General features: G+C 38.5%; 1 protein-coding gene and 1 pseudogene across 2 annotated transcripts in view; one reads left to right on the forward strand and one right to left on the reverse strand.

Moving 5' to 3' along the window:
* HEPH (hephaestin) overlaps positions 1-27660 on the forward strand; it is a 116102-nt gene that overhangs the window by 74117 nt on the left and 14325 nt on the right. For both annotated transcript variants that reach the window (XM_036892750.2, XM_036892752.2), the window contains exons 15-18: positions 15960-16066; positions 17109-17334; positions 26359-26498; positions 27356-27518. In XM_036892750.2, coding sequence (XP_036748645.2) covers positions 15960-16066; positions 17109-17334; positions 26359-26498; positions 27356-27518 — 636 coding nt within the window. The remainder of the gene's footprint in view (positions 1-15959; positions 16067-17108; positions 17335-26358; positions 26499-27355; positions 27519-27660) is intronic.
* LOC130681985 (non-histone chromosomal protein HMG-14-like) lies at positions 2471-2934 on the reverse strand (annotated as a pseudogene).

The raw sequence follows: 27660 nt of genomic DNA on the forward strand, positions 1-27660 counted from the left end.
TTCAGTTCTTTTAACTTTTGTTTATGTGGGAAACTTTTGATCTCTCCTTCAATTTTGAATAACCTTGCTGGGTAGAATATTCTTGGTTGTAGGTTCTTCCCTTTCAATACATTAAATATTTTATGGCACTACCTTCTCTCCTGTAAAGTTTCTGCTACAAAATCTGCTGATAACCTTATGGAGTTTTACGTAGAGGTAACTGTCTGCCTCTCTCTTGCTGATTTTAAGATTCCATCTTTATCTTTATTCTTTGCCATTTTATTTACTGTATGTCTTCATGTTATCTTGTTGTAGTTCTTTTTATTAGGGGATTTATTCACTTCAAAGACATGGGTGTTTGTTTCCTTATCCAGATTGGGGGATTTTTCAGGTATTATTCCTTCCAATAGACTGTCTACTCATTTGACTCTTCTCAGGACTCCTATTATGCAAATATTGCTCCATTTGGAGTTGTCACACAGCTCTCTTAGCATCTTTTCATTTTTAGAAATTCTTTTTTTTCTCTGTTCCTCAGCTTGGTTGTTTTCTTGTTCTATATTTTTCATTTCATTATTCTTTCCTCTTCCATCAATCTATTATTCATTCTTTGCATTATATATTTTATTCCATTATTACATTCTTCAGCTCTGAATGGCTCTTTTTCAAATTTTTTTGTTGAAGTTCTCACTGAAATCATCAATTGTTTTCCTCAGATCAGTGAGCATTTTTATCACTTAATTTGAAAACTTTATAAGAAGATGGGTACTCTCTATATCAGTTAGCCTTCTTTCTGGTGTTTTATCTTGTTCTTTTGCTTGAAACATATTCCTCTGCCCCCTCGTTTTGTCTGGATTTCTGTGTTTATTCCTTTGTATTAGATAGATCTTCTGCCTCCTGGTCTAAAAAACAATGGCCTTATGAAATAGGCATCCTGTCTTTCCCAGAAACTCAAGACTCTTTGTTCACCAGTGTATGATTCTCCCTTGTCATGGAGACACAGTTGCTTTTGGTGGGCTATGGGCAGGGCTGCCTTTCTGCCTGTCTGCTGGCTGTGTCTTATCTTTGTCATAAGAGACTAACAGCTCACCTCTGCATGTCCTTTGTGTGACATGTGTTGCTTCTTCTGGGATCATTGTGGGCAGGACCACCCTCTGTCTGTTAGGCAGCAGTGGCCACTTCTGGACCAGCAGTGTGGGTAGAGAATGTGTACCCAAGGGTGCTACCATGGGTCTCAGCCACACTCATGGTGCATTTTGTACTCACTCCCACACTTTTCCCACCACTTGGGCTAAGAGAGGGCTGGGAAACCTGGGAAAGCCTCCCTTCTCCTGCAAGGAAGCAAATTCTCTCTCTGCCTGCCTGACAGCAAAGTATGACAACTGCTGGGCTGAGCTGGCTAAGTGGGATGGTTTCACAGGGAATTACACCATGGGTCTGAGCCGTCAGTGAGGGATATGGAGCATTTGGAACTGGCTTCCATGAGCACCCAATCAGTTGGGCTGAGTGAGGGCTAGCTACGTGTTATCCACCTTCCGTTTGTCCTCCAGAGAGCGCTCATTCCAACCCCTCCCCTATGGCATAGTTCCTGCTGCTGGTAAATCTTTGAAACTGTTGCCTCTGTGTTGGGTCTCTGTAGGTTCAATGGAGTATGTATGTCCTTCAAAAGTGAGAGTTTCAGGCTTCCAAAATGCTCCAACTCTCCCTTTTGTCATCCTCATTAATCACCAAAGCCCAATGCAGTGTGGACTTGTGTTCCCAGAGCAGATCTCCAGGACCAGTTGTGTAGGGTTCCTGAGGGCTTATTCCCTCTCCTTTCCATTCCTCTTCCTCCTGCTTTTTGCTGGTATATGGTAAGGGCTTGAGTCCCAGCTGATTGAAACTCTTCCACTTTACCTTTCTCTTTGTGGTCTTCTCTTCACCAGGTGTAGATGGTTTGTTTCACAGTTTTCAGGTCATTTTCAGAGTAAGCTGTATTTGCTTGCTTGGTGTGTATGTAAGAGGAGGTTTCTATCTTGGCTTCCTACTCTGCCATCTTTTCCATCTCTTTCCTTCACAAATTACATCTTTATACTTTGTGTGCCTAATAACATACTGCTATAATTATTTATGGATTTTTATTTCAAATCATGTAGGCAATAAAAAATTGGAGTTACAAACCCCATGTACAGTAGTACTGACTTCTCTTTATTTGCCTATGTAGTTTCCTTTAACAGAAGTCTTTATTTCTTCATTTGTCTTTGAATTAATATCTAGTGTCCTTTCATTTCAACCTGAAGGTCTTCCTTCGGCATTTCTTGATAGACAGATCTAGTGGTAATGATCTTCCTCAACTTTTGTTTAACAGGTAGTGTCATAATTTCTAGCTCATTTTTTTTTCTTTTAGAGTTGGGTTTTAGTTGTTTGGGGGATCAGTACAAAGACATTTCAATTTTTACACAATTCTTAATGTACATACCAAATATCTAGAAAACCATGTGGTCTTGTTTCTTTTCTAAAGAGTCATTGCAGTGACTTTCCAGCTTAATCTTTTGAGGCAAATTGTCCTTAGTTGGTAATCAAGCACCATTATCTTTCTATGTTGGACTGTAGAAGATGAGAGAGAAAGACCACCGATAAGACATTGTATATCATGTTGGTAAGACTTGGCTTCTTTCTCTCTTGCTTCATCAGGGGCTGGACTCTCTTCATTTTTAGTTTCTCTATTTTCTGTAGGTAAATCGTCTTTAGTTTCCTGATTTTTCATTTCTTTAATTTCCAGGTTCAGTCTGTTTTCTCTTTTCTCCCCTTTTCCCTTTTGTTTGCACTGTTTTGTCTGAAGATTTATCCTTTCCTGCCACCTTTTTTGGCTTCATTTCCACTTTTTAAGGAGCAGGTTTATCTGAAAACATCAGTGATTCCCCCCTCAGGCTCTTCTTTTGCCATGTTCTCAGTGAAATTGACCTTCCTCTTTGACATCATGGTAGTGGAGTAGGCACATGCCAGGTGTCCGTGGGCTGCAGCCCACTGAAAACCTTCATGAAGGTGGGCTGCCTGGCCACTACTACTATTTCTGCCTCTTCCTCATTTTTGAGGGATCATTTCTTCCAGATATAGAATCTTAGTTGACAGTTCTATATTTTAGCATTTTAAATATGTCAACATAATTCTTTCTGGCCTTAATGTTTTTTGATGAAAAATCAGGTGTTAATATTGAAGATGTTTTCCATATGATAACTCTCTTTTCCTTATAGCTTTTAAGATTCTTTCTTGGTATTTTTTCTTTTTTTTGCTGCAGTTTGATGATGTGTCTTTGTGTAAAGGACTTTTAATTTACCCTACGTGAAGTCAGTTGAGCTTCTTGGGTGTGTCAAATCATTTAATCAGATTTGTGAAGTTTTCAGCCATTATTTCTACAGATATTCTTTCTGTTATTTTCCTTTTTTCTTTCAGGGACTCCCATAATATGTTCATTTGTCGCTTGATGTCCCATATGTTCCTTGTATTCTGCTTCTCTTCATTTTTTTCCTGCTTTTCATATTGCATACATTCAGTAGTCTAATCACTAAGTTTGAGATTGTGTATTCTGCCTACTCAAATCTGCTGTTGAACACTTATAGTGAATTGAATTTTTGTTGTACTTTTCAACTCCAGAATTTCTATTTTTTCCTATTAATTTCTGTCTTGTTCTTAATATTCCAATTTTGTTCATGCATACTTTTAAAATTCCTTAGTTTTTGTCAACATTTTCCTTTAGCCCATTGAGCATATTTAAACAGCTGTTATAAAGTACATATCTAGTAATTCCTATGTTTGGGCTTCTTCAGTGTGGTCTGAGAATTTATTGTGTTTCTTTGAATGGGTCATATGTTCCTCTTTCTTTATAACTTGCATACTTTTGTTGAAAATTGGGTGCTTGAATATAATGTGATAAATGTGGAAATTAGGTTAGCTCCTCTTCACCAAGGTTTACTGTGTTTGTGTGTGTGTGTGTGTCTGTTCATCATTGAAGGTTGTAATATTCATTTTTTAGTGATTTTTCCCAACAGTTTTTACAAAGACTGTATTCTTTGTTTTGCATGATCACTGAAATCCTTTTTCCTTAACTTTTATTTAACTAGTGCTTTGACAGAAATTTTCTTGAATGCCAGAAACTAAGAGATAGAAAGAACAGTTCTTCCAGTCTTTTCAGGTTGGCTCTGTGATAGGGCTCTCTTTCAACACTTGCTAAATTTTCCCTGAACCTACAGATCTGCCTAAGGTATGACTGTAGAGTCTTCTCAGATCTTCTGGAGCATGTATTTTGCCCTGGGATTTCTAAATTCCCCAACATACATAGGTTACTGATTGTCCTAATTGCCCAATGAAGCTGTCTCTCAGGCTTTTCCTTCCATGATGACTTGTTGTATATCTCAACCATAATATTTTGTCCCAGGTGGCTCTGGGTTATCCACTCACTTTACAATATATGTAAACAATGGCTGTTACTTTTCCATCCTGGATTAATTCAGAGTTAGGTGAATCAGTGACAAACACCTTGTATCAGTCCTTCAGGTAGCCCTAGACTGTACTCTACAAACATTGGTTGTATTTCCAGTATTTATCCTATAAAAATATATGTTCACCAAGAGGCCCATTCAATGCCCATTCTATCCTGCAAATGGAACATATAAACACAATAAGTTTTGAATTAAAAATTCTGAGTACATACTAGTACAAAAATAGTGTAAGAAGATATAACCATACATATGCATAAAATAATACATGCTCCAAAATATATCAAATAACACCCGAAAAGACTTCAGGGAGTAAAAATAAGAACTATAGTTGATTTTAATACTTCCTTTTCTGAAAGAAGGTATTTGATGAACCAAAACAACCAACATATTAAGGTTCTAAAAAGTGAAAATACTAATGTTAAGTATGTAGATAAGTACTTTTTATGAAAGTTATCACTTTCAGAATATTTTTATAAAGACTTGTAAACAACTGCAAAAATAATTTTGCTAGAACCAGAGACCAGGTTCCCACACTAGGTACTGGACACAAGTCTTCAAGACTTCTATGCCAGGGATGGGTGGCAAAAAGCCATGAAAAATCTATAAATGTGTATTAGGGTTTCTAAGTTCTTGATTCAGTATTCATGAGGTTACTGTAAACCATTAACTGTTTTCCAGTATTCTGGAAAAGTTATCTATGAAATTTTCTTCTTGCTTTTCCATTTTTTTGAGGGGATTGATAGTAATTAAGAGATGCCTAATCCAGCTTTATGCTGACAACTCCGCCACTTTTTTATGGTATCATTAATATACAATCACAAGATCAACATTGTGGTTACTAGATTCCCCCAATTATCAAGTCCCCACCACATACCCCACTACAGTCACTGTCCGTCAGCATAGTAAGATGCTACAGAGTCACTACTTGTTTTCTCTGTGCTCTACTGCCTTCCCTGCGCCCCCTACATTATGTGTGCCAATCATAACACCTTTTAATTCCCTCTCCCTCCCTTCTCACCCACCCTCTCCAGTCCTTTTCCATTGGGTAACCTTTAGTCCATTCCTCCATTCCTTGGTTCTGTGAGTCTGCTGCTATTTTGTTCCTTCAGTTTTTGCTTTGTACTTATACTCCACAGATGAGTGAAATCATTTGGTACTTCTGTTTCTCCACCTAGCTATTTCATTGAGGATAATACCCTCTAGCTCCATCCATGTTGTTGCAAATGGAAGGATTTGTTTTCTTATGGCTGAATAATATTCCATTCTATATATGTAACACATCTTCTTTATCCATTCATCTACTGATGGACACTTAAGATGCTTCCATTTTTTGGCTATTGTAAATAGTGCTGTGATAAACATAGGCATGCATATGTCTTCTTGAAACTGGGCTACTGCGTTCTTAGGGAAAATTCCTAGAGTGTAATTCCTGGGACAAATGGTATTTCTGTTTTGAGTTTTCTGAGGAACCTCCATACTGCTTTCCACAATGGTTGAACTAAATTACATCCCACCAGCAGTGTAGGAAGTTTCCTTTTCTCCACATCCTCGCCAGCATCTGCTGTTGTTTGTCTTTTGGATGGTGGCCATCCTAACTGATGTGAGGTGATATCTCATTGTGGTTTTAATTTGCATTTCTCTGATAATTAGTGATGTGAAGCATCTTTTCATGTGCCTATTGGCCATCTGAATTTCTTCTTTGGAGAAGTGTCTGTTCATCTCCTCTGCTTATTTTTTAATTGGCTTATTTGCTTTTTGTTTGTGGAGGTGCGTAAGCTCTTTATATAATTTGGATGTCAACCCCTTATTGGATACATCATTTATGAACATATTTTCCCATACTGTAGAATATCTTTTTGTTCTACTGATGGTGTCCTTTGCTGTACAGCAGCTTTTTAGTTTGATATAGTCCCACTTGATCATTTTTGCTTTTGTTTCCCTTGCCTGGGGAGATATGTTCATGAAGAAGTTGCCCATGTTTATGTCCAAAAGAGTTTTCCTATGTTTTCTTCTAAGAGTTTTATGGTTTCATGACTTACATTCAGGTCTTTGATCCCTTTCTAATTTACTTTTGTGTATGGGGTTAGACAATGATCCAGTTTCATTCTCTTACATGTAGCTGTCCAGTTTTGCCAGCATCAGCTGTTGAAGACGCTGTCATTTCCCCATTGTATATGAAGAGGCTGTCATTTCCCCATTGTATATCCATGGCTCCTTTATCATATATTAAATGACCATATATGCTCTGCTTAATATCTGGACTCTCTATTCTGTTCCACTGTTCTGTGCATCTGTTCTTGTGCCAGTACCAAATTGTCTTGATTACTGTGGCTTTGTAGTACAGATTGAAGTCGGAATGTGAGATTCCCCACTGCTTTATTCTTCCTTCTAAACATTGCTTTGGCTATCCGGGTTCTTCTGTGGTTCCATATGAATTTTAGAACTATTTGTTCCAGTTCGTTGAAGATTACTGTCAGAATTTTGATAGGGATTGCATTGAATCTGTAGATTGCTTTAGGCATGATGGCCATTTTGACAATATTAATTCTTCCTACCCAAGAGCATGGGATGAATTTCCATTTATTAGTGTCTTCTTTAATTTCTCTCATGAGTGTCTTGTGGTTTTCAGGGTGTAGGTCTTTCACTTCCTTGGTTAGGTTTATTCCTAGGTATGTTATTTTTTTTGATGCAGTTGTGAATGGAATTGTTTTCCTGATTTCTCTTCCAGCTATTTCATCATTAACGTATATGAATGCAACTGATTTCTGTGTATTAATTTTGTATCCTGCAACTTTGCTGAATTCAGATATTAGATCTGGTAGTTCTGGAGTGGATTCTTTAGGGTTTTTTATGTACAATATCGTGTCATTTGCAAACAGGGACAGTTTAACTTCTTCCTTGCCAATCTGGATGCCTTTTATTTCTTTGTGGTGTCTGATTGCCATGCTAGGACCTTCATACTATATTGAATAAAAGCGGGAAGTGTGGGCATCCTTGTCTTCTTCCTGATCTTAGAGGAAAACCTTGCAGCTTCTCACTGTTTAGCATGATGTTGGCTGTGGGTTTGTCACATATGGCCTTTATTATGTTGAGGTATTTGCCCTCTATACGCATATTGTTGAGAGTGTTTATCATGACTGGATGTTGAATTCTGTCGAATTCTTTTTCAGCATCTATGGAGATGATATTATTTTTATCCTTCTTTTTATTGATAATAGGGGATGATGTTAATGGATTTTCGAATGTTGTAACATCCTTACATCCCTGGGATGAATCCCACTTGATCATGATGTATGATCCTCTTGATGTATTTTGGAATTTGGTTTGCTAATATTTTGTTGAGTATTTTTGTATCCATGTTCATCATGGATATTGGTCTGTAGTTTGCATTTTTTGTGGTGTCTTTGCCTGGTTTGGTTGTTAAAGTGATGCTGGCTTCCTAGAATGGGTTTGGAAGTATTCTCTCCTCTTCTATTTTTTGTAAATCTTTAAGAAGAATGTGTATTTTGTATTCTCTAAATATTTGATAAAATTCAGCAGTGGAGCTATCTGGTCCGGCAATTTTATTCTTGGGTAGTATTTTGATTATTAATTCAATTTCTTTGCTGGTAATTGGTGTGTTTAGGTTTTCTGTTTCTTCCTGGGTCAGTCTTGGAAGGTTGTATTTTTCTAGAAAGTTGTCCATTTCTTCCTGGTTATCCAGTATGTTAGCATATAGTGTTTCATAATATTCTCTAATAATTCTTTGTATTTCTGTGGTGTCCATAGTGATTTTTCCTTTCACATTTCTGATTCTGTTTATGTGTGCAGATTCTCTTTTTTTCTTAGTAAATCTGGTTAGGGGTTTATCTGTTTTGCTTATTTTCGCAAAGAACCTGCTCCTGGTTTCATTTAGTTTTTCTATTGTTTTATTCTTCTCATTTTTATTTATTTCCTCTCTGATGTTTATTGTATCCCCCCTTCTACTGACTTTGGGCTTCATTTGGTCTTCTTTTTCCAGTTTCAATAATTTTGAATTTAGACTGTTCACTGGGGTTGTTTTTCCTTCTTTAAATAGGCCTGGATTGCTATATACTTTCCTCTTAAAACTGCCTTTACTGTGTCCCGCAGAAGTTGGGGCATAGTGCTGCTATTGTCATTTGTCTCCATATATTTCTTGATCTGTGTTTTAATTTGGTCATTGAGTCATTGATTATCTAGGAGCATGTTGTTAAGCCTCCATGTGTTTGTGAAACTTTTTGTTTTCTTTTTACAATTTATTTCCAGTTTTATACCTTTGTTATCTGAGAAGATGGTAGAATTTCAATCTTTTTGAATTTACTGAGGCTCTTTTTGTAGCCTAGTATGTGTTCTATTCTGGAAAATGTTCCTTGTGCACTTGAGAAGAATGTGTATACTGCTGCTTTGGGGTAGAATGTTGTATAGATGTCTGTTAGGCCTATTTGTTCTAATGTGTTGTTCAGTGCCTCTGTGTCCTTACTTATTTTCTTCTGGTTTATCTGTCCTTTGAAGTGTGTGGTGTGTTTATATCTTCTAAAATTAATGCACTGCATTCTATTTTCTCCTCGAATTGTGTTAGTATTTGTTTCACATATGTAGGTGCTCCTGTGTTGGGTGCATACATATTTATAATGGTTATATCCTCTTGTTTGTCTGACCCCTTTATCATTATGTAATGTCCTTCTTTGTTTCTTATTACTTTCTTTGTTTTGAAGTCTATTTTATCTGATACAAGTACTGCAACTCCTGCTTTTTCTCCCTATTGTTTGTATGAAATATCTTTTTCTATCCCTTCATTTTAGTCTGTGTATGTCTTTGGGTTTGAAGTGAGTCTCTTGTAGGCAGCATATAGATGGATCTTGATTATATATCCATTCTGTAACTCTATGTCTTTTGATTGGTACATTCATTCCATTTACATTTAGGATGATTGTCAATAGATATGTTGTTATTGCCATTGCAGGCTTTGGATTTGTGGTTACCAATGGTTCAAGGGCACCTTCTTTACTCTATCAATCTAACTTACCATACTTATTATGCTATTATAAACACAGTCTGATGATTCTTTATTTTTCTCCTTTCTTATTCTTCCTCCTTCACTCTTTATATGTTAGGTGTCATATTCTGTACTCTTTGTGTTTCATTTGACTGACTTTGTGTATTTCTGATTTTATTTGACATTTAGTTAGAATTTAGCTGATCTACTTCCTTTGCTGTGATTTTATTTTCTCTGGTGACAGCTATTTAGCCTTAGGTTCACTTCCATCTAGAGCAGTCCCTTTACAGTACTCTATAGAGAAGGTTTTTTTGGGGGTAAATTACCTCAACATTTGCTTATCTGGTAATTATTTCATCTCTCCTTCAAATTTAAATGATAATCTTACTGGATACAGGTTTCTTGGTTTGAGGCCCTTCTGTTTCATTGCATTGAATATATCATGCCTCTCACTTCTGGCCTGTAAGGTTCCTCTGAGAAATCTGATGATAGCCTAATGGGTTTTCCTTTATAGGTGATATTTTTTCTCCCTCTGGCTGCTTTTAATATTCTGTCCTTGTCTTTGATCTTTGCCATTTTAATTATATGTTTTGGTGTTTTCCTCCTTGGTCCCTTGTGTTGGGAGATTTGCAGACTTCCATGGCCTGAGAGACTCTTTCTTTCCCCAGATTGGGGAAGTTTTTAGCAATTATCTCTTCAAAGACACTTTTATCCTTTTTTCTCTGTCTTCTTGTACTGGTACTCCTGTAAAGTGAATATTGTTCCATTTGGATTGGTCACACAGTACTCTTAATATTCTTTCATTCATGGAGATCCTTTTATCTCTCTGCCTCAGCTTCTCTGTATTCCTGTTCTCTGATTTCTATTCCATTAACAGTCTCTTCCACTTCATCCACTGTACTCTAAAATCCTTCTGTTGTTTGTTTCATTTCTGTTATCTCCCTTCTAAATTCATCCCTTAGCTCTTGAATATTTCTCTGTAGCTCCATCAGCATGCTTATGACTTTCATTTTGCATTGTTTTTCTGTAATATTGAGGATTTCAGTTTCACCAAGCCCTCTTTCTGGTTTTTGAAGTATTTGGAATTGAACAAGTTTCTTCTGCCTTTCCATGGTGATGGGAGTGGTCACCAGCTTTGGGAACAATGTCTGTTACTGTTGCCAGTCCCCTTTCGTGTCTCCACTGTCTGTGCCGGTTAACCGTGCACTTGGAGTAGCTTGTGGGTTAATCTCCCTGACTGCCATTGGTGGGGCAGCCCTCGGGATGGCCTACAGCACTGTTGAGGTTGCAGGCCAACAGTGCATGTGTCTGCCACAAGGAGAAGGACACTTTGTGCCTCCTGATCTCTGTACCCATCTCCTCTCTCTGTGCAGGTCAACTGTGTGCAGGGAGCATCCTCTGGGTTAATCCCCTACTCTGCTGTGTGTGGGGTGGCTTTCGAGATGGACTAGGGCAACAGCGGGTGTCTTCAGCCAGCAGCACATGTTCTGCTGCAAGAGAAAAGCGCTTTCTTGCCTCCTGGTCTCTGTGCCCCATCTCTGCTATCTGTGCTGGTCAACTGCATGCTGGGAGCAGCCTCTGGGTTAATCCTCTATGCTCCCATGGGCAGGGAGGCCCTTGGGATGGTCTAGGGCACTTGGTAGGGTTTGCAGCCCTGCAGCACATGTTCTGCCATGAGAACAGAGCCTTTTTGTGCCTCATTGTCTCCTCCCTTGCCCACCTCCACCTGTCAACTGCCTGCAGGGAGCAGTCTCTGGGTTAATCCCCTAAGCTGCCACGTTTGGGGCGACACTTGGGATGGCTAAGGCATTCACAGGGGTTGCAGGCAAGCAGTTTGCGTTCTGCCATGAGAACAAAGCTCCTTTGGGCCTCCCAGTCTCCACGCCTCTCCCTGCTGTCTGTTCCTGACAACAGTGTGCATGGAGCAGTGCATGGGTCTGGGCTGGCTAGCTCTGCAGGCAGAAGCCTCTCTGTTAAGCTGTGTGGTTGCTGTAGATGCAGCTGCTCTCTGGCTGGTCTGCAGCAATGGAAGGGACAGCTGGTTTGCTTGCACGTTCAGGCAAGGATGAAGGAATGTTAGGCTGCTTATTGCCGTGAGGCGCCTCAGAGCTGCATTGCCAACCAGGGGGATAGGGCACCTGAAGTTCCTTAAAGTTCCCATCCTGCTGGGATGAATGTGCCAGGACAATTTTGTCCACCTTTTAAACCCCTGTCCCTTTAAGACTTTTAAAGCACCTGCTTTTCTTTTGTTCAAGCACAGCTGGCTGTGGAAATCTGTTCTCAGTCTTAGTCTCAGATTTCGCTTTTCCACTCCTCTAATATCCAGAGCACCATGTAACGTGTGTCTGTGCTCCTGGGGAAGATTACTTGGCCTGGTTATTTAGCAGTCCTGTGCTTCCACTCCCTCCCCACTCTGATTATTTTACTCCCTTTGGTGAGCTAGTGCAGCAGGAGTGCTCTGGTCCCACTTGGTCATGGCTTTGTATCTTACTCTTTACATGAGATGTTGGGCTTTCACAGATGTAGACTGGATGGTGTACTGTAACTTGTGGTCCCTCTTATAGGAATAGTTGTATTTGCTGTATTTTCAAAATATATATGATTTTGGGAGAAGATTTCTGCCACCCTGCTCACACTGCCATCTTTTCCTCTCTCTTCCTGTATAGTGCTTTTTAAGTCATGTTTCTGTATTGATTCTCTGTCCGGATGTACTATCCACATTTTTAAGTAGGATGTTGATATGTCCTACTGTTATTGTATTTCTGTCAATGTTACCTTTATATCTTTCAATATTTTCTTTACATATTTAAGATTTGATTTTCGATATGTATATATTTATAATAAATATTATTGTTGAACTGACCCTTTAATCATTATATAATGACCTTCTTTGTTTCTAGACAGTTTAAGACTTAAAATCTATTTTCTTTGATATAAGTATAGCAATTCTTATTTATTTTTGGTTACCGTTTGTGTGAAATATCTTTTTCCATCCCCTTAATGTCAACTTAAGTGTATCTTTAAATCTAAAGTGAGTGTCTTGTAGACAGCATATAGCTGCATCTTGCTTTTTGTTTATCCATTTAAGTACTCTATGCCTTTTGATTGATGGGTTTATCCATTTACATTTAAGGTAGTTATTGATAAGCAATGATTTATTTTTTTATTCATTGATTTCTGTCAATTTTGCCATTATTACCTCTCTTGCTGTCTTCCTTTTTTATTTCATGATATCTTGTAACAATTTGCTTTGACTCTTTTCTGCTTATCCTTTGTGTATTTATCATTTCTTTGTGTCTATTCAGAGTTTGCATAAAATATTTGTAGTTATAATGCACTTTAAAATGATAACAACTTAATTTCATTTGCATACAAAAACATTTTTAGTTCCTATCCTCCACACTTTGTGCTCTTGCAGTCAGTTTGCTTCTCTATATATTAAACATCAATTTGCGTATTTGCATCATCTACCTTTTAAATTAGTGTCAAAATGAATTTATGCACTCTTATTACAGTATTTCATTAATTTATATATGTCTACATATTTACCTTCACTAGTGAGATTCACACTTTCTTCTGCTTCGGTGTTGCTGTCTAGCATGTTTTCATTTTGATTTGAAGAGTTTCCTTATGCATTTCTCATAAGGCATATTTAGTAGAACAGACAAGTCAACAAAATCAGGTAAACAATACATTAACAAAACAGAAAGTTCAACAGAGATAAAAATATTAGAATATACAAATAAATATTCTGAAAGTAAAATATGAATGAAGTAGAAAATATAATAGAGAACATCCAAAAGAGACTTGTTCAAGGAGTGTTATGTTTACTTTATTTTTTATGTTTCTTTTGGCCTTTATTTGATCTCTGTCTTTGAGGGATCAGTCATGTCTTCCAGACTTTATGGGCTTGTTTCCATGGAGAAATACCTTCACCTATGGTTGGGTATAAGGGCGCCAGCAGAGTGAGGTGAAGTAGCTTTGATTCTGAGGATGTTCAGCATTGGTTCTGTCTCTGGGGATGGCACAGAGGTATAGCCTCCTTGCCGCTCCATCAGTTGAGGTTGGTGTCAGTGAATATTGCAGGTCTTTGGTCATCAAGTTTGGAAGTGTCTACAGTAATGGAAAGAGCTATTGTAGTAATGGTGAAAGACATTTGAGTCCTCCTGCTCGCTTCTCCCCCATAAGGCAGAGTCATGGCTGATGACATCCCTCTTGGCACCATGTCCAACATATGGGTGCATATCCAGCAACTCTGGATGTTGTGTCTGGAATGCACATGAAGTCGCTGTGGCTACAGAATTATGTGGTGTGGGCCCACTCACTGCTGTGGTAGTGTAAATGTCTTGGGGGTGGGGCAACTCCTGTTTGGTATGAAGGACCAAGTGGTAGCTACTTCCAGTGGGGTGGAGCAGCAGTGGATCCTTCTGAGTAAAGGAGCCAGAGCATAGCCAACAACTTTTCGGGAGTTGAGTGGCAGCAGCTCTTTCTTTGAGAGAACACAGGTGCTGGCTTCTTGTGAGGGAAGTGGGCATCAGTGGCTCATTCTTGGGGGGAGTTGGTGATCTATCTGGGGAAATAGAATGCCAGTGGCTCTTTTGCTGAAGAGTTTAAGCAGCTCCTTTTTTGGGGGCTGTGGAACAACAGTGTCTTCTTCCGGTGGAGGGTAGAGCATCAGTGGTTTCTTTTCCTGGGAAATGTTGCATTGATGGTTCTTTGTCAGGGGTATGGGGCAGAAGGACAGCAGTTCCTTCTGGATAGTGGGGGCAAGGAGTGGCAACAGCTCCTTCTCAGGAGGATGCAGTGGTGGTGGATCCTTCTAAGATGATGGAACAGTGGCAGCTCGTTCTCTGGAGATGCACAGAAACAGTGGTTCCTTGTGGAGCCAGAGGCAAATCACTTGTGTTTCTTTGTGAAGAGGGTAGATTATAGGTTGCTCCTTGGGTAGGGGGAAGGGTAGCAGCTGCTTTTTGGAAAAGCAGGGTGGTGGAGACTCCTTCATGGGAGTTGAGGTGATGGCAGCTCATTCTGGGGGCTTAGAACAGCTACAGATTCTTCTTCAGTTGAGCAGAATAGGGATGGCTCTTCCTTATAAAGGTGGAAAATGGCCATTGACTCCAGGCATCTTAGGTCAGTGTCAAGAAATATTGGCTGGTGGTGAGGTCTGGCAGTTGTTCCTTCTGTCCTTGTCTCCCATGAGGGTTCCCTCTTGCCACCAGCTATGCCACATTGATGTGATGTAGATAAGGTACTTCCTATACTTTTCTATATAGACATATTTAGCTTTTTTGCTTCACTGGGATGCTATAGGTTTTAGTATTCTTTAGCCATCATAGGGCTATTTTTGAGAGTATATAGTTATTATTCCTTGTTTTGGTTATTTTTTTGAATAGAAACAAGCACTGGTACTTCCTTAGTTTGCCATCTTGCTGACGTCACTCTTGTATAATTGGTTTCCCAGGGTTTAAATGAGTGGGTGGATTAGTGAATGATGGTTAAGAAGTGCAGTGATTTTTTTGGTGGTAATGATTTTTAAAATATTGATTGTGGTGATAATTACAAAATTCTGTAGTTATACTAGAGATTATTGAACTATACACATTAAGTGGGCAAATTGTATGGTATGCAAATTATATTTCACAAATCCATTATAAAAATTAGTATGGCATAAATTGGAAGATGGATTGGGGACTGCAAATTTATAGGCAGAGTAACATGTTATGAGGTTTTGTAATAGGCCAGTACAGAAAATAAGGGTCTAATCCAAGGCAGGAGTATTGGGAATTGGAAGGGAGTATGGCAATAAAATTTATTGTAGAGGTACAATCAGTAGGGATTACCATTTGGTTGGATGCTGATGGGGAAACAAAGATTAATGTTTTGAGACTAGTGACTAGGAGAGTTTTGATGTCATTACTAGACACTTGGCAGTACAGTTTGAGTAACAGAGTTTTTTTCTCAAAGGGGCAAATTGAGTTCATAATGATTTTAGTTCTTGATGTGCTATCATGACAATCTTCAAAAGATGTCCAGTATCTAATTGAAAATTTTGTATTGGAGCTTAATGACCAAGATGTCTGGCTGTACACAAATACACTGATCATGACTGACATGAGAAAAGTGGCTTAAATATTCCATGGAGAGAGTATAAAGAAGGAGAAAAGGTCTGGAGACAGAGCCTTGGGGAAATATCTGAGTATAGGGGCAGCAGCAGGAAGAGGCAACTACAACTGAACCCAAAATGGCAGACATTATAAGCAAAGAGAACAGTAGCATAGCTGCCTTATTAAATGAATGGGCCTGGGTATTTAAAATAGGCACAGTAAGAGAAATACTCTGGGTGTCCAAGGAGGAAGAAAAAACTCACAAAAAATGGAGACCTGTATATAAATGATGGAGAAAGTTGTTAAAGGTCCTAGGACTCACCTACTACATCCTCATGGGAAGACCTGGAAATTGGTATTAACTTTTGATTAGCCCCTACTGGAGATTTCTCTTACCCTTTCCAGGTGAGATTCTTACTTACCAATGGAACATCCCAGAGAGATCTGGCCCAGGGCCCAATGATTCTGCTTGTGTTTCCTGGATCTATTATTCTGCAGTGGATCCTATCAAGGTAAAGACAATATTGATTTCCTGAAGGTTAGTCTCAGAAATTTTCATACTGCCTGACAAAAAGAAGTTATTAAACAGGTATAGTAAAAAGTGCAGCCCTGAAATGCTAGAGACCAGGATTTGGAGGAATTTCCATAAATGCTTGGCTTAGTTTAATAAGCAGGAGGAAGAATAAAGGGAATAGGTAACATCTTTTTTCTGAGGATTTCCTTCCTTGTTTCTTCTTCTTGGATCTTTTAAGTCAATATGTTCTCATTTAAAAAGTCTAGGATTTGTTGTCAATAGATTGGGGTTCTAGTCTCAAATTTGGTTCTATCTTGCCTCTGCAGTGATTTTAGACAAATCATTCTTCCTATTTTCTCATATGAAAAATTGGTTTATCAATCTAGCCACTCATCCACAGAGAGCTGTCAGCAATCATTATTGAAAGCCTACTATATTTTTGGTATTTTCTTGGTGCTCTGGATGATACAGATGCAAGGTACAGCTCCCATTGTCAAAGAGTATGATATAGTTGGGGGAGACAGAGGAATATAAATATAATATTAGCCATTTATAACAAAAATATATTTTAAATATAGTATAATATGATCAGCTGCTTAAAACCACATAATAGAGGTTTTTGAAGGAGAGGATGGGCAGGAGGGAAGTTAAGGAAGGTACTACAATGGAAGGTACATGCGCATTGAGTTGAATAGTAGTATGCCATAAGATAAGAGGTATTGAAGAGGGGAAGACAATAGAGGAGGGAGAAACAGAATGAGAAAAGGCACTGGATTTTAAAAATACTTGGTGGGTTTGGCAATCAATGACTAGTTCAACCTAGCTAAAGCATAAATTGAATTAGTGCATGTTATCTATGCCTCTATATATTTGTCAGGATGAATTCAGATAACATAGTAGAGGTTATGATGAAGAAATTATTATGAAGTGCTGAGAGCACAGTGGGCTTGGATGTCAGCCTGGCTCCCTGTGGAGCACTGCACCCCCCCACAGGAACAACCCCTTATCTTTTACTCTCGCCCCCTTTCTTCCATCCTCAGGATATGTACAGTGGCCTGGTGGGGCCTTTGGCCATCTGCCGAAAGGGCATCCTGGAACCCCATGGAGGACGGAGTGACATGGACCAAGAATTTGCCTTGTTATTCTTGATCTTTGATGAAAACCAGTCTTGGTATCTGGAGGAGAATGTGGCATCCCATGGGTCCTGGGAGCCAGGCCGTGTTAACCTACAGGATGAGACTTTCATGGAGAGCAATAAAATGCATGGTCTGTAGAAAAGAAACTATCTCTCTTCCAAAGAAGTCCCCACTGGTAGCATGGGGCTATCTGATAGGCCTATCACTACCTGAGAGAGCATAATCCCTGAAAAACTGGGAAGGTAGAAAGAGGGAACAGGGACAAACTGGAAGGAATTTCTCCTAATATTGTACATTTATATATAAAAGGAAGATATGTGGTCCACATTAAATCAAGTGCCCAGAAATCAGGAAGCTGGTTATGTAAAGTTGTTGTGGTAACACAAGCACATTTTAACATATTAGAGAAGGCAAGATGGACATTTATGATCCTTATTGTGCCTGGTAAGCCGGCTGGTTAGTGACCCTCTACTTCAAAATTCTGATTTTAGTCTCTTAATATTATTTTATTATTTTACCACACTGTATCTGAGATCTTTCTCAACAGATTCCAAAATATACAGATAAAGGACAGTATGACTTCTTGTCTATATTTTTTAGTTTGCTATCATTAATGTACAATTACATGAACAACATTACGGTTACTAAACGCCTCCTACTATCGAGTACCCACCATATATCCCATTACAGTCACTGTCCATCAGCATAGTAAGATGCTATAGAATCACTATTTGTCTTTTTTGTGTTATACTTCCTTCTCCTTTTCCCCTCCCACACATTGTACATGCTAATTGTAATGTCCCTATTTCCCCCTTATCCCACCCATCTCACCCATCCCCACCAGTCCCTTTCCCTTTGGTAACTGTTAGTCAATTCTTCACTTCTGTGAGTCTGCTGATGTTTTGTTCATTCAGGTTTTCTTTGTTCTTGTACTCCACAGATGAGTGAAATCATTTGATACTTGTCTTTCTCTGCCTGGCTTATTTCACTGAGCATAACACCCTCTAGCTCTATTAATGTTGTTGCAAGTGGTAGGATTTGTTTTCTTCTTATGGCTGAATAATATTCCATTGTGCATATGCACCACATCTTCTTTATCCATTCATCTACTAATGGACACTTAGGTTGCTTCCATTTCGTGTTTACTGTAAATAGTGCTGCAATAAACATAGGGGTTCATATATCTTTGTCAAACTTGGCTCCAGCAATCTTGGGTAAATTCCTAGGAGTGGAATTCCTGGGTCAAATGGTATTTCTATTTTGAGCTTTTTGAGGAACCTCCATACTGCTTTCCACAATGGTTGAACTAATTTACATTCCCACCAGCAGTGTAGGAGGGTTCCCCTTTCTCCACAACTTCACCAACATTTGTTGTTGTTTGTCTTTTGGATTTAGGCCATCCTAACTGGTGTGAGGTGATATCTCATGTGGTTTTAATTTGTATTTCACTGATGATTAGGGATGTGGAGCATCTTTTCATGTGCATGTTGGCCATCTGTATTTCTTTTTTGGAGAATTGTCTGTTCAACTCCTCTGTCCATTTTTTAATTGGCTTATTTGCTTTTTGTTTGTTGAGGTGCATGAGCTCTTTATATAAGTTGGATGTCAACCCCTTATCAGATATGTCATTTATAAATATGTTCTTCCAAATGATAGGATATTTTTCTGTTCTACTGATGGTGTCCTTTACTGTACAGAAGATTTTAGTTTGATATAGTCCCACTTGTTCATTTTTGCTTTTATTTCCCTTGCCCAGAGAGATATGTTCATGAAGAAGATGCTCATGTTTATGTCCAAGAGATTTTTGCCTGTTTTTTTCTAAGAGTTTTATGGTTTCGTGACTTACATTCATGTCTTTGATCCATTTTGAGTTTACTTTTGTGTATGGAGTTAGACAGTGATCCAGTTTCATTCTCTTACATGTAGCTGTCCAGTTTTACCAACACAAGCTGTTGAAGAGGCTGTCATTTCCACATTGTATATCCATGGCTCCTTTATCATATGTAAATTGACCATATATACTTGGGATAAATCTGGGCTCTATAATCTGTTCCATTGGTCTAAGGGGCTGTTCTTGTGCCAGTAACAATTTGTCTTAATTACTGTGGCTTTGTAGTAGAGGTTGAAGTCAGGGAATGTAATTCACCTTGCTTTATTCTTCCTTCTCAGGATGGCTTGGGCTATTTGGGGTCTTTTGTGGTTTCATATGAATTTTAGAACTATTTTCTCTAGTTCATTGAAGAATGTTGTTGGAATTTTGATAGGGATTGCATTGAATCTGTAGATTGCTTTTGGCAGGATGACCATTTTGACTATATTAATTCTTCCTATCCATGAGCATGGGATGTGTTTCCATTTATTGATTTCTTCTTTAATTTCTCTCATGGGTGTCTTAAAGTTTTCAGAGTATAAGTCTTTCACTTCCTTGGTTGGGTTTATTCCTAGGTATGTTACTCTTTTTGACTCAATTGTGTACGAAATTGTTTTCCTGATTCCTCTTACAGGTAGTTCATCGTTAGTGTATAGGATTGCAAAAGATTTCTCTGTTACTTTTGTATCCTGCAACTTTGCTGAATTCAGATAACAGATCTAGGAGTTTTGGAGTGGATTCATTAGGGTTGATTATGTGCAATATCATGTCATCTGAAAACAGTGAGAGTTAGACGTCTTCTTTGCCAATCTGGATGCCTTTTATTTCTTTGTGTTGTCTGATTGCTGTGGCTAGGACCTCCAGAACTATGTTGAATAAAACTGGGGAGACTGGGCATCCTTGTCTTGTTCCTGATCTTAAAAGAAAAGCTTTCAGCTTCTCACTGTTAAGTATAATGTTGGTTGTGTGTTTGTCATATATGGCCTTTATTATGTTGAAGTACTTGCCGTCTATACCCATTTTGTTGAGAGTTTTTATCATGAATGGTTTTTGAATTTTGTCGCATGATTTTTCAGCATCTATGGGGATGATCATGTGGTTTTCGTCCTTTTTTTGATGTAGTGGATGATGTTGATGGATTTTCAAATGTTGTACAATCCTTGCATTCCTGGGATGAATCCCACTTGATCATTATGGATGATCTTTTTGATGTATTTTCAAATTCAGTTTGCTAATATTTTGTTGAGTATTTTAGCATCAATGTTCATCAGGGATATTGGTCTGTAATTTTCTTTATTTCTGGTGTCTTTGCCTGACTTTGTTATTAGAGTGATGTTGGCCTCATATAATGAGTTTGGGAGTATTCCCTCCTCTTCTACTTTTTGGAAAATTTTAAGGAGGATGGGTATTAGGTCATCACTAAATGTTTGATAAAATTCAGCAGTGAAAGCATTTGGTCCAGGAGTTTTGTTCTTAGGTAGTTTTTTAGTACTACTTCAATTTCTTTGCTGGTAATTGGTCTATTCAGATTTTCTGTTTCTTCCTAGGTCAGCCTTGGAAGGTTGTATCTTTCTAGAAAATTGTCCATTTCTTCTACGTTATCCAGTTTGTTAGCATATAATTTTTCATAGTATTCTATCATAATTCTTTGTATTTCTGTGTTGTCCCTAGTGATTTTTCCTTTCTCATCTCTGATTGTGTTTATGTGTGTAGATTCTCTTTTTTTCTTGATAAGTTTGGCTACAGGTTTATCTATTTTGTTTATTTTCTCAAAGAACCAGCTCCTGCTTTCATTGATTCTTTCTTTTGTTTTATTCTTATCAATTTTATTTATTTATGATTTAATCTTTATTATGTCACTCCTACTGACTTTGAGTCTCAGTTGTTCTTCTTTTCTAGTTTCATAAGTTGTCAGTTTAGACTGTTCATTTGGGATTGTTCTTCTTTCCTGAGGTAAGCCTGTATTGCAATATATTTCGCTCTTAGAATGGCCTTCACTGCATCCCACAGATTTTTGTGGTGTTGAATCATTGTTGTCATATGTCTCCATATATTGCTTGATCTCTGTTTTTATTTATTCATTGATCCATTGACTATTTAGGAGCATGTTATTTAGCCTCCATGTGTTTGCGGGCTTTTTCATTTTCTTTTTGTAATTTATTTCTAGTTTTATACCTTTGTGATCTGAGAAGCTGGTTGGTACAATTTCAATATTTTTGAATTTACTGAGATTGTTTTTGTGGCTTAGTATATGATCTGATTGAAAATGTTCCATGGGCACTTGAGAAGAATGTGTATTCTGTTGCTTTTGGATAGACTGTTCTGTAGATGTCTGTTATATCCATCTGTTCTAATACATTGTTCAGTGCCTCTGTGTTCTTACTTATTTTCTGTCTGGTGGATCTGTCCTTTGGAGTGAGTTGTGTGTTGAAGTCTCCTAAAATGAATGCATTTCATGCTATTTCACCCTTTAATTCTGTTAGTATTTGTTTCACATATGTAGGTGATCCTGTATAGGGAGTGTAGATATTTATAATAGTTATATCTTCTTGTTGGACTGACCTTTTTATCATTATGTAACATCCTTCTTTGTCTCTTCTTACTCTCTTTGTTTTGAAGTCTATTTGTTGATACAAGTACTACAACTCCTGCTTTTTTCTCCTTATTATTTGCATGAAATGTCTCTTTCCATCCCTTTACTTTCAGTCTGTGTATGTCTTTGGATTTGAAGTGAGACTCTTGTAGGCAGCACATAGATGGGTCTTGTTTTTTTATCCATTCAGTGACTCTGTGTCCTTTGATTGGTGCATTCTGACCATTTATGTTTAGGGTGATTATTGATAGGTGTGTTCTTATTGCCATGGAAGGCTTTAGATTTGTAGTTAGCAAAGGTTCACTGGTAATTCCCTTACTATCTAACAGTTGAATTTAATTCACTTTGTATGGTATTACAAACAAAACCTAAAGGTTCTTTTGTTTTTCCTCCTTTTCTTCTTCCACCATTCTTTGTTTGTTTTGAATTATATTCTGTACTCTTTCTCTATCCTTTGGGTGACATCTATTTAGCCTGAGGAATACTTCCATCTATAGGAGTCCCTCTAAAATTCACTGTGGAGGTGATTTGTGGGAGGTAAATTCTCTCAGACTTTCCTTATCTGAAAATTGTTTAATCTCTCCTTCAAATTTAAATAATAACCTTGCAGGGTAGAGTATCTCGGTTCAAGGCCCTTCTGCTTTGTTGCATTAAATATATCATGTCACTCCCTTCTGTTCTGTAAGGTTTCTGTTGAGAAATCTGATGATAGCCTGATGAGTTTTCCTTTGTATGTGATCTTTTTCTCTCTCTAGCTGCTTTTAAAAGTCTGTTTTTATCCTTGATCTTTGCCATTTTAATTATTATATGTCTTGATGTTGTCTTCCTTGGGTCCCTTTTGTTGGGAGATCTGTGCACCTCCATGGCTTGAGAAACTATCTCCTTCCCCAAATTGGGGAAGTTTACAACAATTACCTCCTCCATGACACTTTCTATCCCTTTTTCTCTATGTTCTTTTTCTGGTACCCCTATATAATGCTAATATTGTTCCGTTTGGATTCATCACACAGTTTTCTCAATGTTCTTTCAATCTTAGAGATTCTTTTTTCTTTGTGCCTCAGCTTCTTTGTATTCTTCTTCTCTAATTGCTGTTCCATTTACCGTCTCTTCTACTATATCTAATTTGCTTTTAAACCTCTCCATTGTATGTTTCATTTCAGCTATGGAATTTCATAATGATTAAATCTCTTTTAAATTCGTTCCTGAGTTCTTGAATATTTTTCTGTACCTCCATAGCATGTTTATGGTTTTTATTTTGAACTCTCTTTCAGGATGATTGGTGAGTTCAGTTTCATTTAGTCCTTTTTCTGGTGCTTGTGAGGTTTTGGTCTGAACCAGGTTCTTTGGCCATTTCATATTTCTATGTGGTCTCCACTAGTGCCCAGAAGCTCCAGTCTCTGGAGCTTCTCAGTGACTAGAGTGAAGTTGTTGGTCATAGGGGAGTGAAGCTGGTGCCTGGAGAGAGGAAAGTTCTGTTTCCTGATTCCCGTCTGTGGTGACTGTGTCCAGTATCAGAGCCAGTGGGCCAAGTACACAGGTGTAAGACTCTTTGCTTGGTTTCTCTAGCTGTTGTAGGTGGAGCCTCCCTCTGGTTGGTCTTATGCCAGCACAGTGACTGCTGGTTTGCAAGCCAGTGCTGTCTGGCCAGGAGGAAGTCTCGGCAGGCTGCATGTCACAGTGGGGACCTTGGGGATGAACAGCCATCCAGGGGGATGGAGTGCCTGGAGCTCCTCCAAGTTCCCAATCTGCTGAGCAGAGTGCACTCAGTCAACATTGGCCCCCTATCCCTTCTCAAGAACAGCAAGCCCCATGCAAACCTTGCCCCTTCAGCAGCCCCCTTGCTGTTAGGAAGCCTCTCAGACCACCTTCCTTTCCCTTTTCCCAGATAAGCTGGGTGTGGCTCCCATCCTCCACAAAGGGCCGGAATCTGTCTCTCAAGCACTCCACCTGTCCCAACTCCCTATCCTCCAGAGCACCACACAATGTAGGTTTCTGCTCACAAAGCAGACCTCCAGGGCTGGGTGTACAGCAGTCCCAGGCTTCCAACCCATCCCCTGCTCCATTTCTCTTCCTTCCACTGGTGAGCTGCGTGGAGGAAGGGCCTGGTCATGCCGGATCAAGGCTTTGGTATGTTACTGTGTTTCATGAGGTCTGCTCTATTCATGCGGTCTGTATGCAGTCTGGTGCAGCCTTCTTTCTTGTTGCTGTTTTAGGGTTACTAGTATTAATTAAATATATTTTCATACTATTTGTGGTTTTGGGAGGAGTTCTCTGTCTCAACTCTCTTGCCTCCATCTTGAATCTCTCGTCTATTTTTCAAACAAAAGTTTAATTTATAGATGGAATTATTATAGGAGAAAGCATCAGAGAATAATAGTATACTGAGTTTATGTTACATACAAGGGAGAACTTCTTGATACTCTAACAAATTTTGAAGGGAAATTGTTCTTCCAAGCCTTCCTTTGATTTAGAGATCTGTGTATCTTCTCAAAACAGGAGAAAATATCCAATAAGAGGGAGAACTTAATTGCAGTGGAAAGTATGAACTGATTTCTCACTATCCCTTCTAGTGCTATATTTCTTTATTCTGAGGATAAGTTGCAGCTTTGATAGTGAGTGTAATTGAACTCAAAAGTAGTATCTCATTATGACATAAATTCTAGTTATTTTCCTTTGATGAAGATATGAGTGGTTCACATTGAAACTTGACAAAGTGAACACTTTAGATCTTGTCACATTAGTGAAATAAATTACCCAGAAAAAAAGAAATGGAAATGAGGACACAGTGAGATCTTGTTAGTACAAAGGTTGGCTAATGCCCATTTCCATCTTGCATTTATTCTTTCAAACTCTTCAGGTATCAATCTGTGTACCTTTCTGTCTATCAGGAAATTGTTGAGCACTTTCTCAGTTCTTGTACTGGAGATATAAAGATAAATTTTGGAGCTTGAGGGCAAATAAATAATTTCCTTCCCTTTTAGATTCCTGAATCAAGTGAGAAAGGGACAGAGTTGCTTAAGATCAAATGTGAGCTTAATGAGGTTTATTGGAAAACTTAATTATGTTCTGCAACTAAATGGACTTACTAAAACTCCCCCAAAATGGATATATTTTTCATCCTATCATTGATATGGATGGAAAATGATTGTCTTCCATTTCAGGGGAAGACTTCTTCCCATAATAAAACAGTTCATTGTTTTTTACCCCTTTCTGTCGTCAGACTGATACAAGAGAAAGACAATTCAGAAGGGGCTGAGTTAAGCATGTTTAGTTCCTTCTCTCAAATTCAGTTTGGTGGGGGTACATACAGAGGCAGACTATAAGTGTTCCATTACTTTTCTCTTGGTGTGTAGAGTGGAAATTGCCTTCCTTTTGTGAGAACATGGGAAGTAGGGAATGTGCCCTGGAGATAGTCCTGATGGTGTGAATCAGCATGGCAATGAGTGGTTTGTCATCTTTAGAGCATTGAATGTGCCCTGAGAAGAGGCAGATGATGAGAACCATGAATTGATATCATTATTCCAAGAATGTGACAAGTCTTTTCTTTAACACATTGTAAGATCAGGTGTTTTTGCTGGTTGTTCTGAAGAATACAAAGAAGCTGTAGTACTATAGTACATAGTATATACATTCATCTCCTGCTCACTAAGAACCTACAATATAGCTGGGAATATGAACTTCCACAAATTAAAAGATAGGTGAAAATAGAAGGCAGTTTCTGGTGAGTTCAAAAGAGTACAGACTACATAAATTCAGAGGTAGAAGGGGATGCAGGGAATGAGAAGAACTTAGATGATCTAGATCAGGGAAGCATTCTCAGAGGAGATTGGGCCTTGAAAGAGTGGATAAAGGAAGGCAGGATTTCTAGGAGGGAAAATCAGAAACAAGAGCAAAGGCAAAAATAACATACATATGGGACCATATGAAGATAGTGAAGAAATCACCCTAATTGGAATAAGTGTTGGACAGTGGGAGATGAATCTGGGAATGTGGTTTGGGGCTATATTTTGAAGGACCTTGCTGGAAGGCCAAGGTAAGGAGTCATGGATTTGATCTTTTGGGCAGGAGGGAGATATTAAAGTATTTTAAACAGCATATGACATAGTCAGTTTAGTTATTTAAGGAGACCACTCTGATTATATCAATGCAGAAAACAGACTGGAGGAGGAAACACAGAATAGAGATGAGAGAATTTGGGAGGTCGTTGCTATCATCAGAGATGACAGGGATTAGTCCTAGGGCAGTGGCAGTTGATATTCAAAAATCAATATAACAATCTACTGATGTTTTGTTCATTTTATTTTTTCAGTTTTTAGATTCCACATATAAGTGAAATCATATGGTATTTGTCTTTTCTCCACCTGGCTTATTTCACTTAGCATAATACCATGGGAGAGGGGTTGGGGTGGATGAATGAAGTAGGTGAGGGGGATAAAATGACACAAAATCTCAATCATAATATAAATTGCTCATGGGGATGAAAGTACGGCATAGAGAATATAGTCAGTGGTTCTGTAACATCCTTCTATATTAACAGACAGTAATTATACTAGCTGGGGCGAGGAGTTGATAATGTGTGTAACTGTTGAATCACTATGGTATATACCTGAAATGAATATAACATTGTATGTCAACTTTATTTATATGAAAAATCAAAGAAAAGATCTAAGAGACTTTTTCTTCTTTTACAGCCATTAATGGAAAGCTGTATGCAAACCTTAGGGGTCTTACCATGTACCAAGGAGACAGAGTAGCCTGGTACATGCTGGCCATGGGCCAAGATATTGACCTACATACTGTCCACTTCCATGCAGAGAGCTTCATCTATCGGGTAAGTAGGAAAGACAGCTGAGTTCCTCAGGGGTGATTGGAGGAATTCTTTGAAGAATAAGTGAATAGGAAGGAACAAGATAATAATCAATTAAAATAGGAGAGGTCTTTGTACATGGAAAACTGAGCTTGGAATTCTAGTTTGACTGATCCCTTCCCTCTAGGGATAAATCACTTCCCTCTAGGCCTTAGCTTTTGTCCTCTATAATAGAATAAATAAATGGTCATTTATGGTGTAAGGAGATTGAAGGAATAAATGTAATTAGGTCTCAGTCAAGGACTTGAGACACAGTAAGCAGTGATCCTTAGGGCAAGGGATTTCAGAGTCATCCCAAAATATTTGAAAGTTATTAATCCATTATAAAAAGAGCTTCAATTCATGAGCTACATAGAACAACATGTTGGTTTTGAAGAACACTTAGTCTTACAGAAAGGGGACAGAGTTGGAGTCTTTGATATAGACTTAAAAACCTGTATGTGCTGATGAAAGAGATAGCATGGAGGAGAAACTAAACTGAGTTCCATTCCTCAAGTAAGTATGTGGCTCCTTCTAAGGGGTCAAGTCTTAAACGAAATTCTCCATATTTCAGACTGCTGAAAAGTATGTAGTTACTACTTTTTAGCTCACTCAGGGAAGCTGGAAAGTCTTTTACTTTTGGACACTTTAAGAAAAAAGTAAGAGAGTGTGTCCTCTGTTGATTCAGTTTGTATGGGTGGATTCATAAGGAAGATGAGTAAGGTGTACTCTTGGAGTCACATGATCCTGATGTGGTCATCCAAGTCTTTTAGTTCCTATAACCTCTGAGATGATCTCTACACACATAACTACCTCTCTACTACCCTCTGTCTCTCTTGCAGAATGGAGAGAGTTACCGGGCAGATGTTGTGGATCTGTTCCCAGGGACCTTTGAGGTTGTGGAGATGGTTGCCAGTAACCCTGGTACATGGCTGATGCACTGCCATGTTACTGACCATGTCCATGCTGGCATGGAGACCCTCTTTACTGTCTTGTCCCAAAGAGGTAAGGCCTAACTAACCAAGATTGGCCATATTTTAGCACTTTATCTACATTATAGGAATTGGATAATCCCAAGAAGTCTCTTGCACTCTCCTTCTGATCCCAGAACCAGGACTTAAGAAAAGCATTGCCCTACACCCCAGTG

This window comes from Manis pentadactyla, chromosome X (assembly GCF_030020395.1).
Source record: "Manis pentadactyla isolate mManPen7 chromosome X, mManPen7.hap1, whole genome shotgun sequence".
NCBI classification, from domain to species: domain Eukaryota; kingdom Metazoa; phylum Chordata; class Mammalia; order Pholidota; family Manidae; genus Manis; species Manis pentadactyla.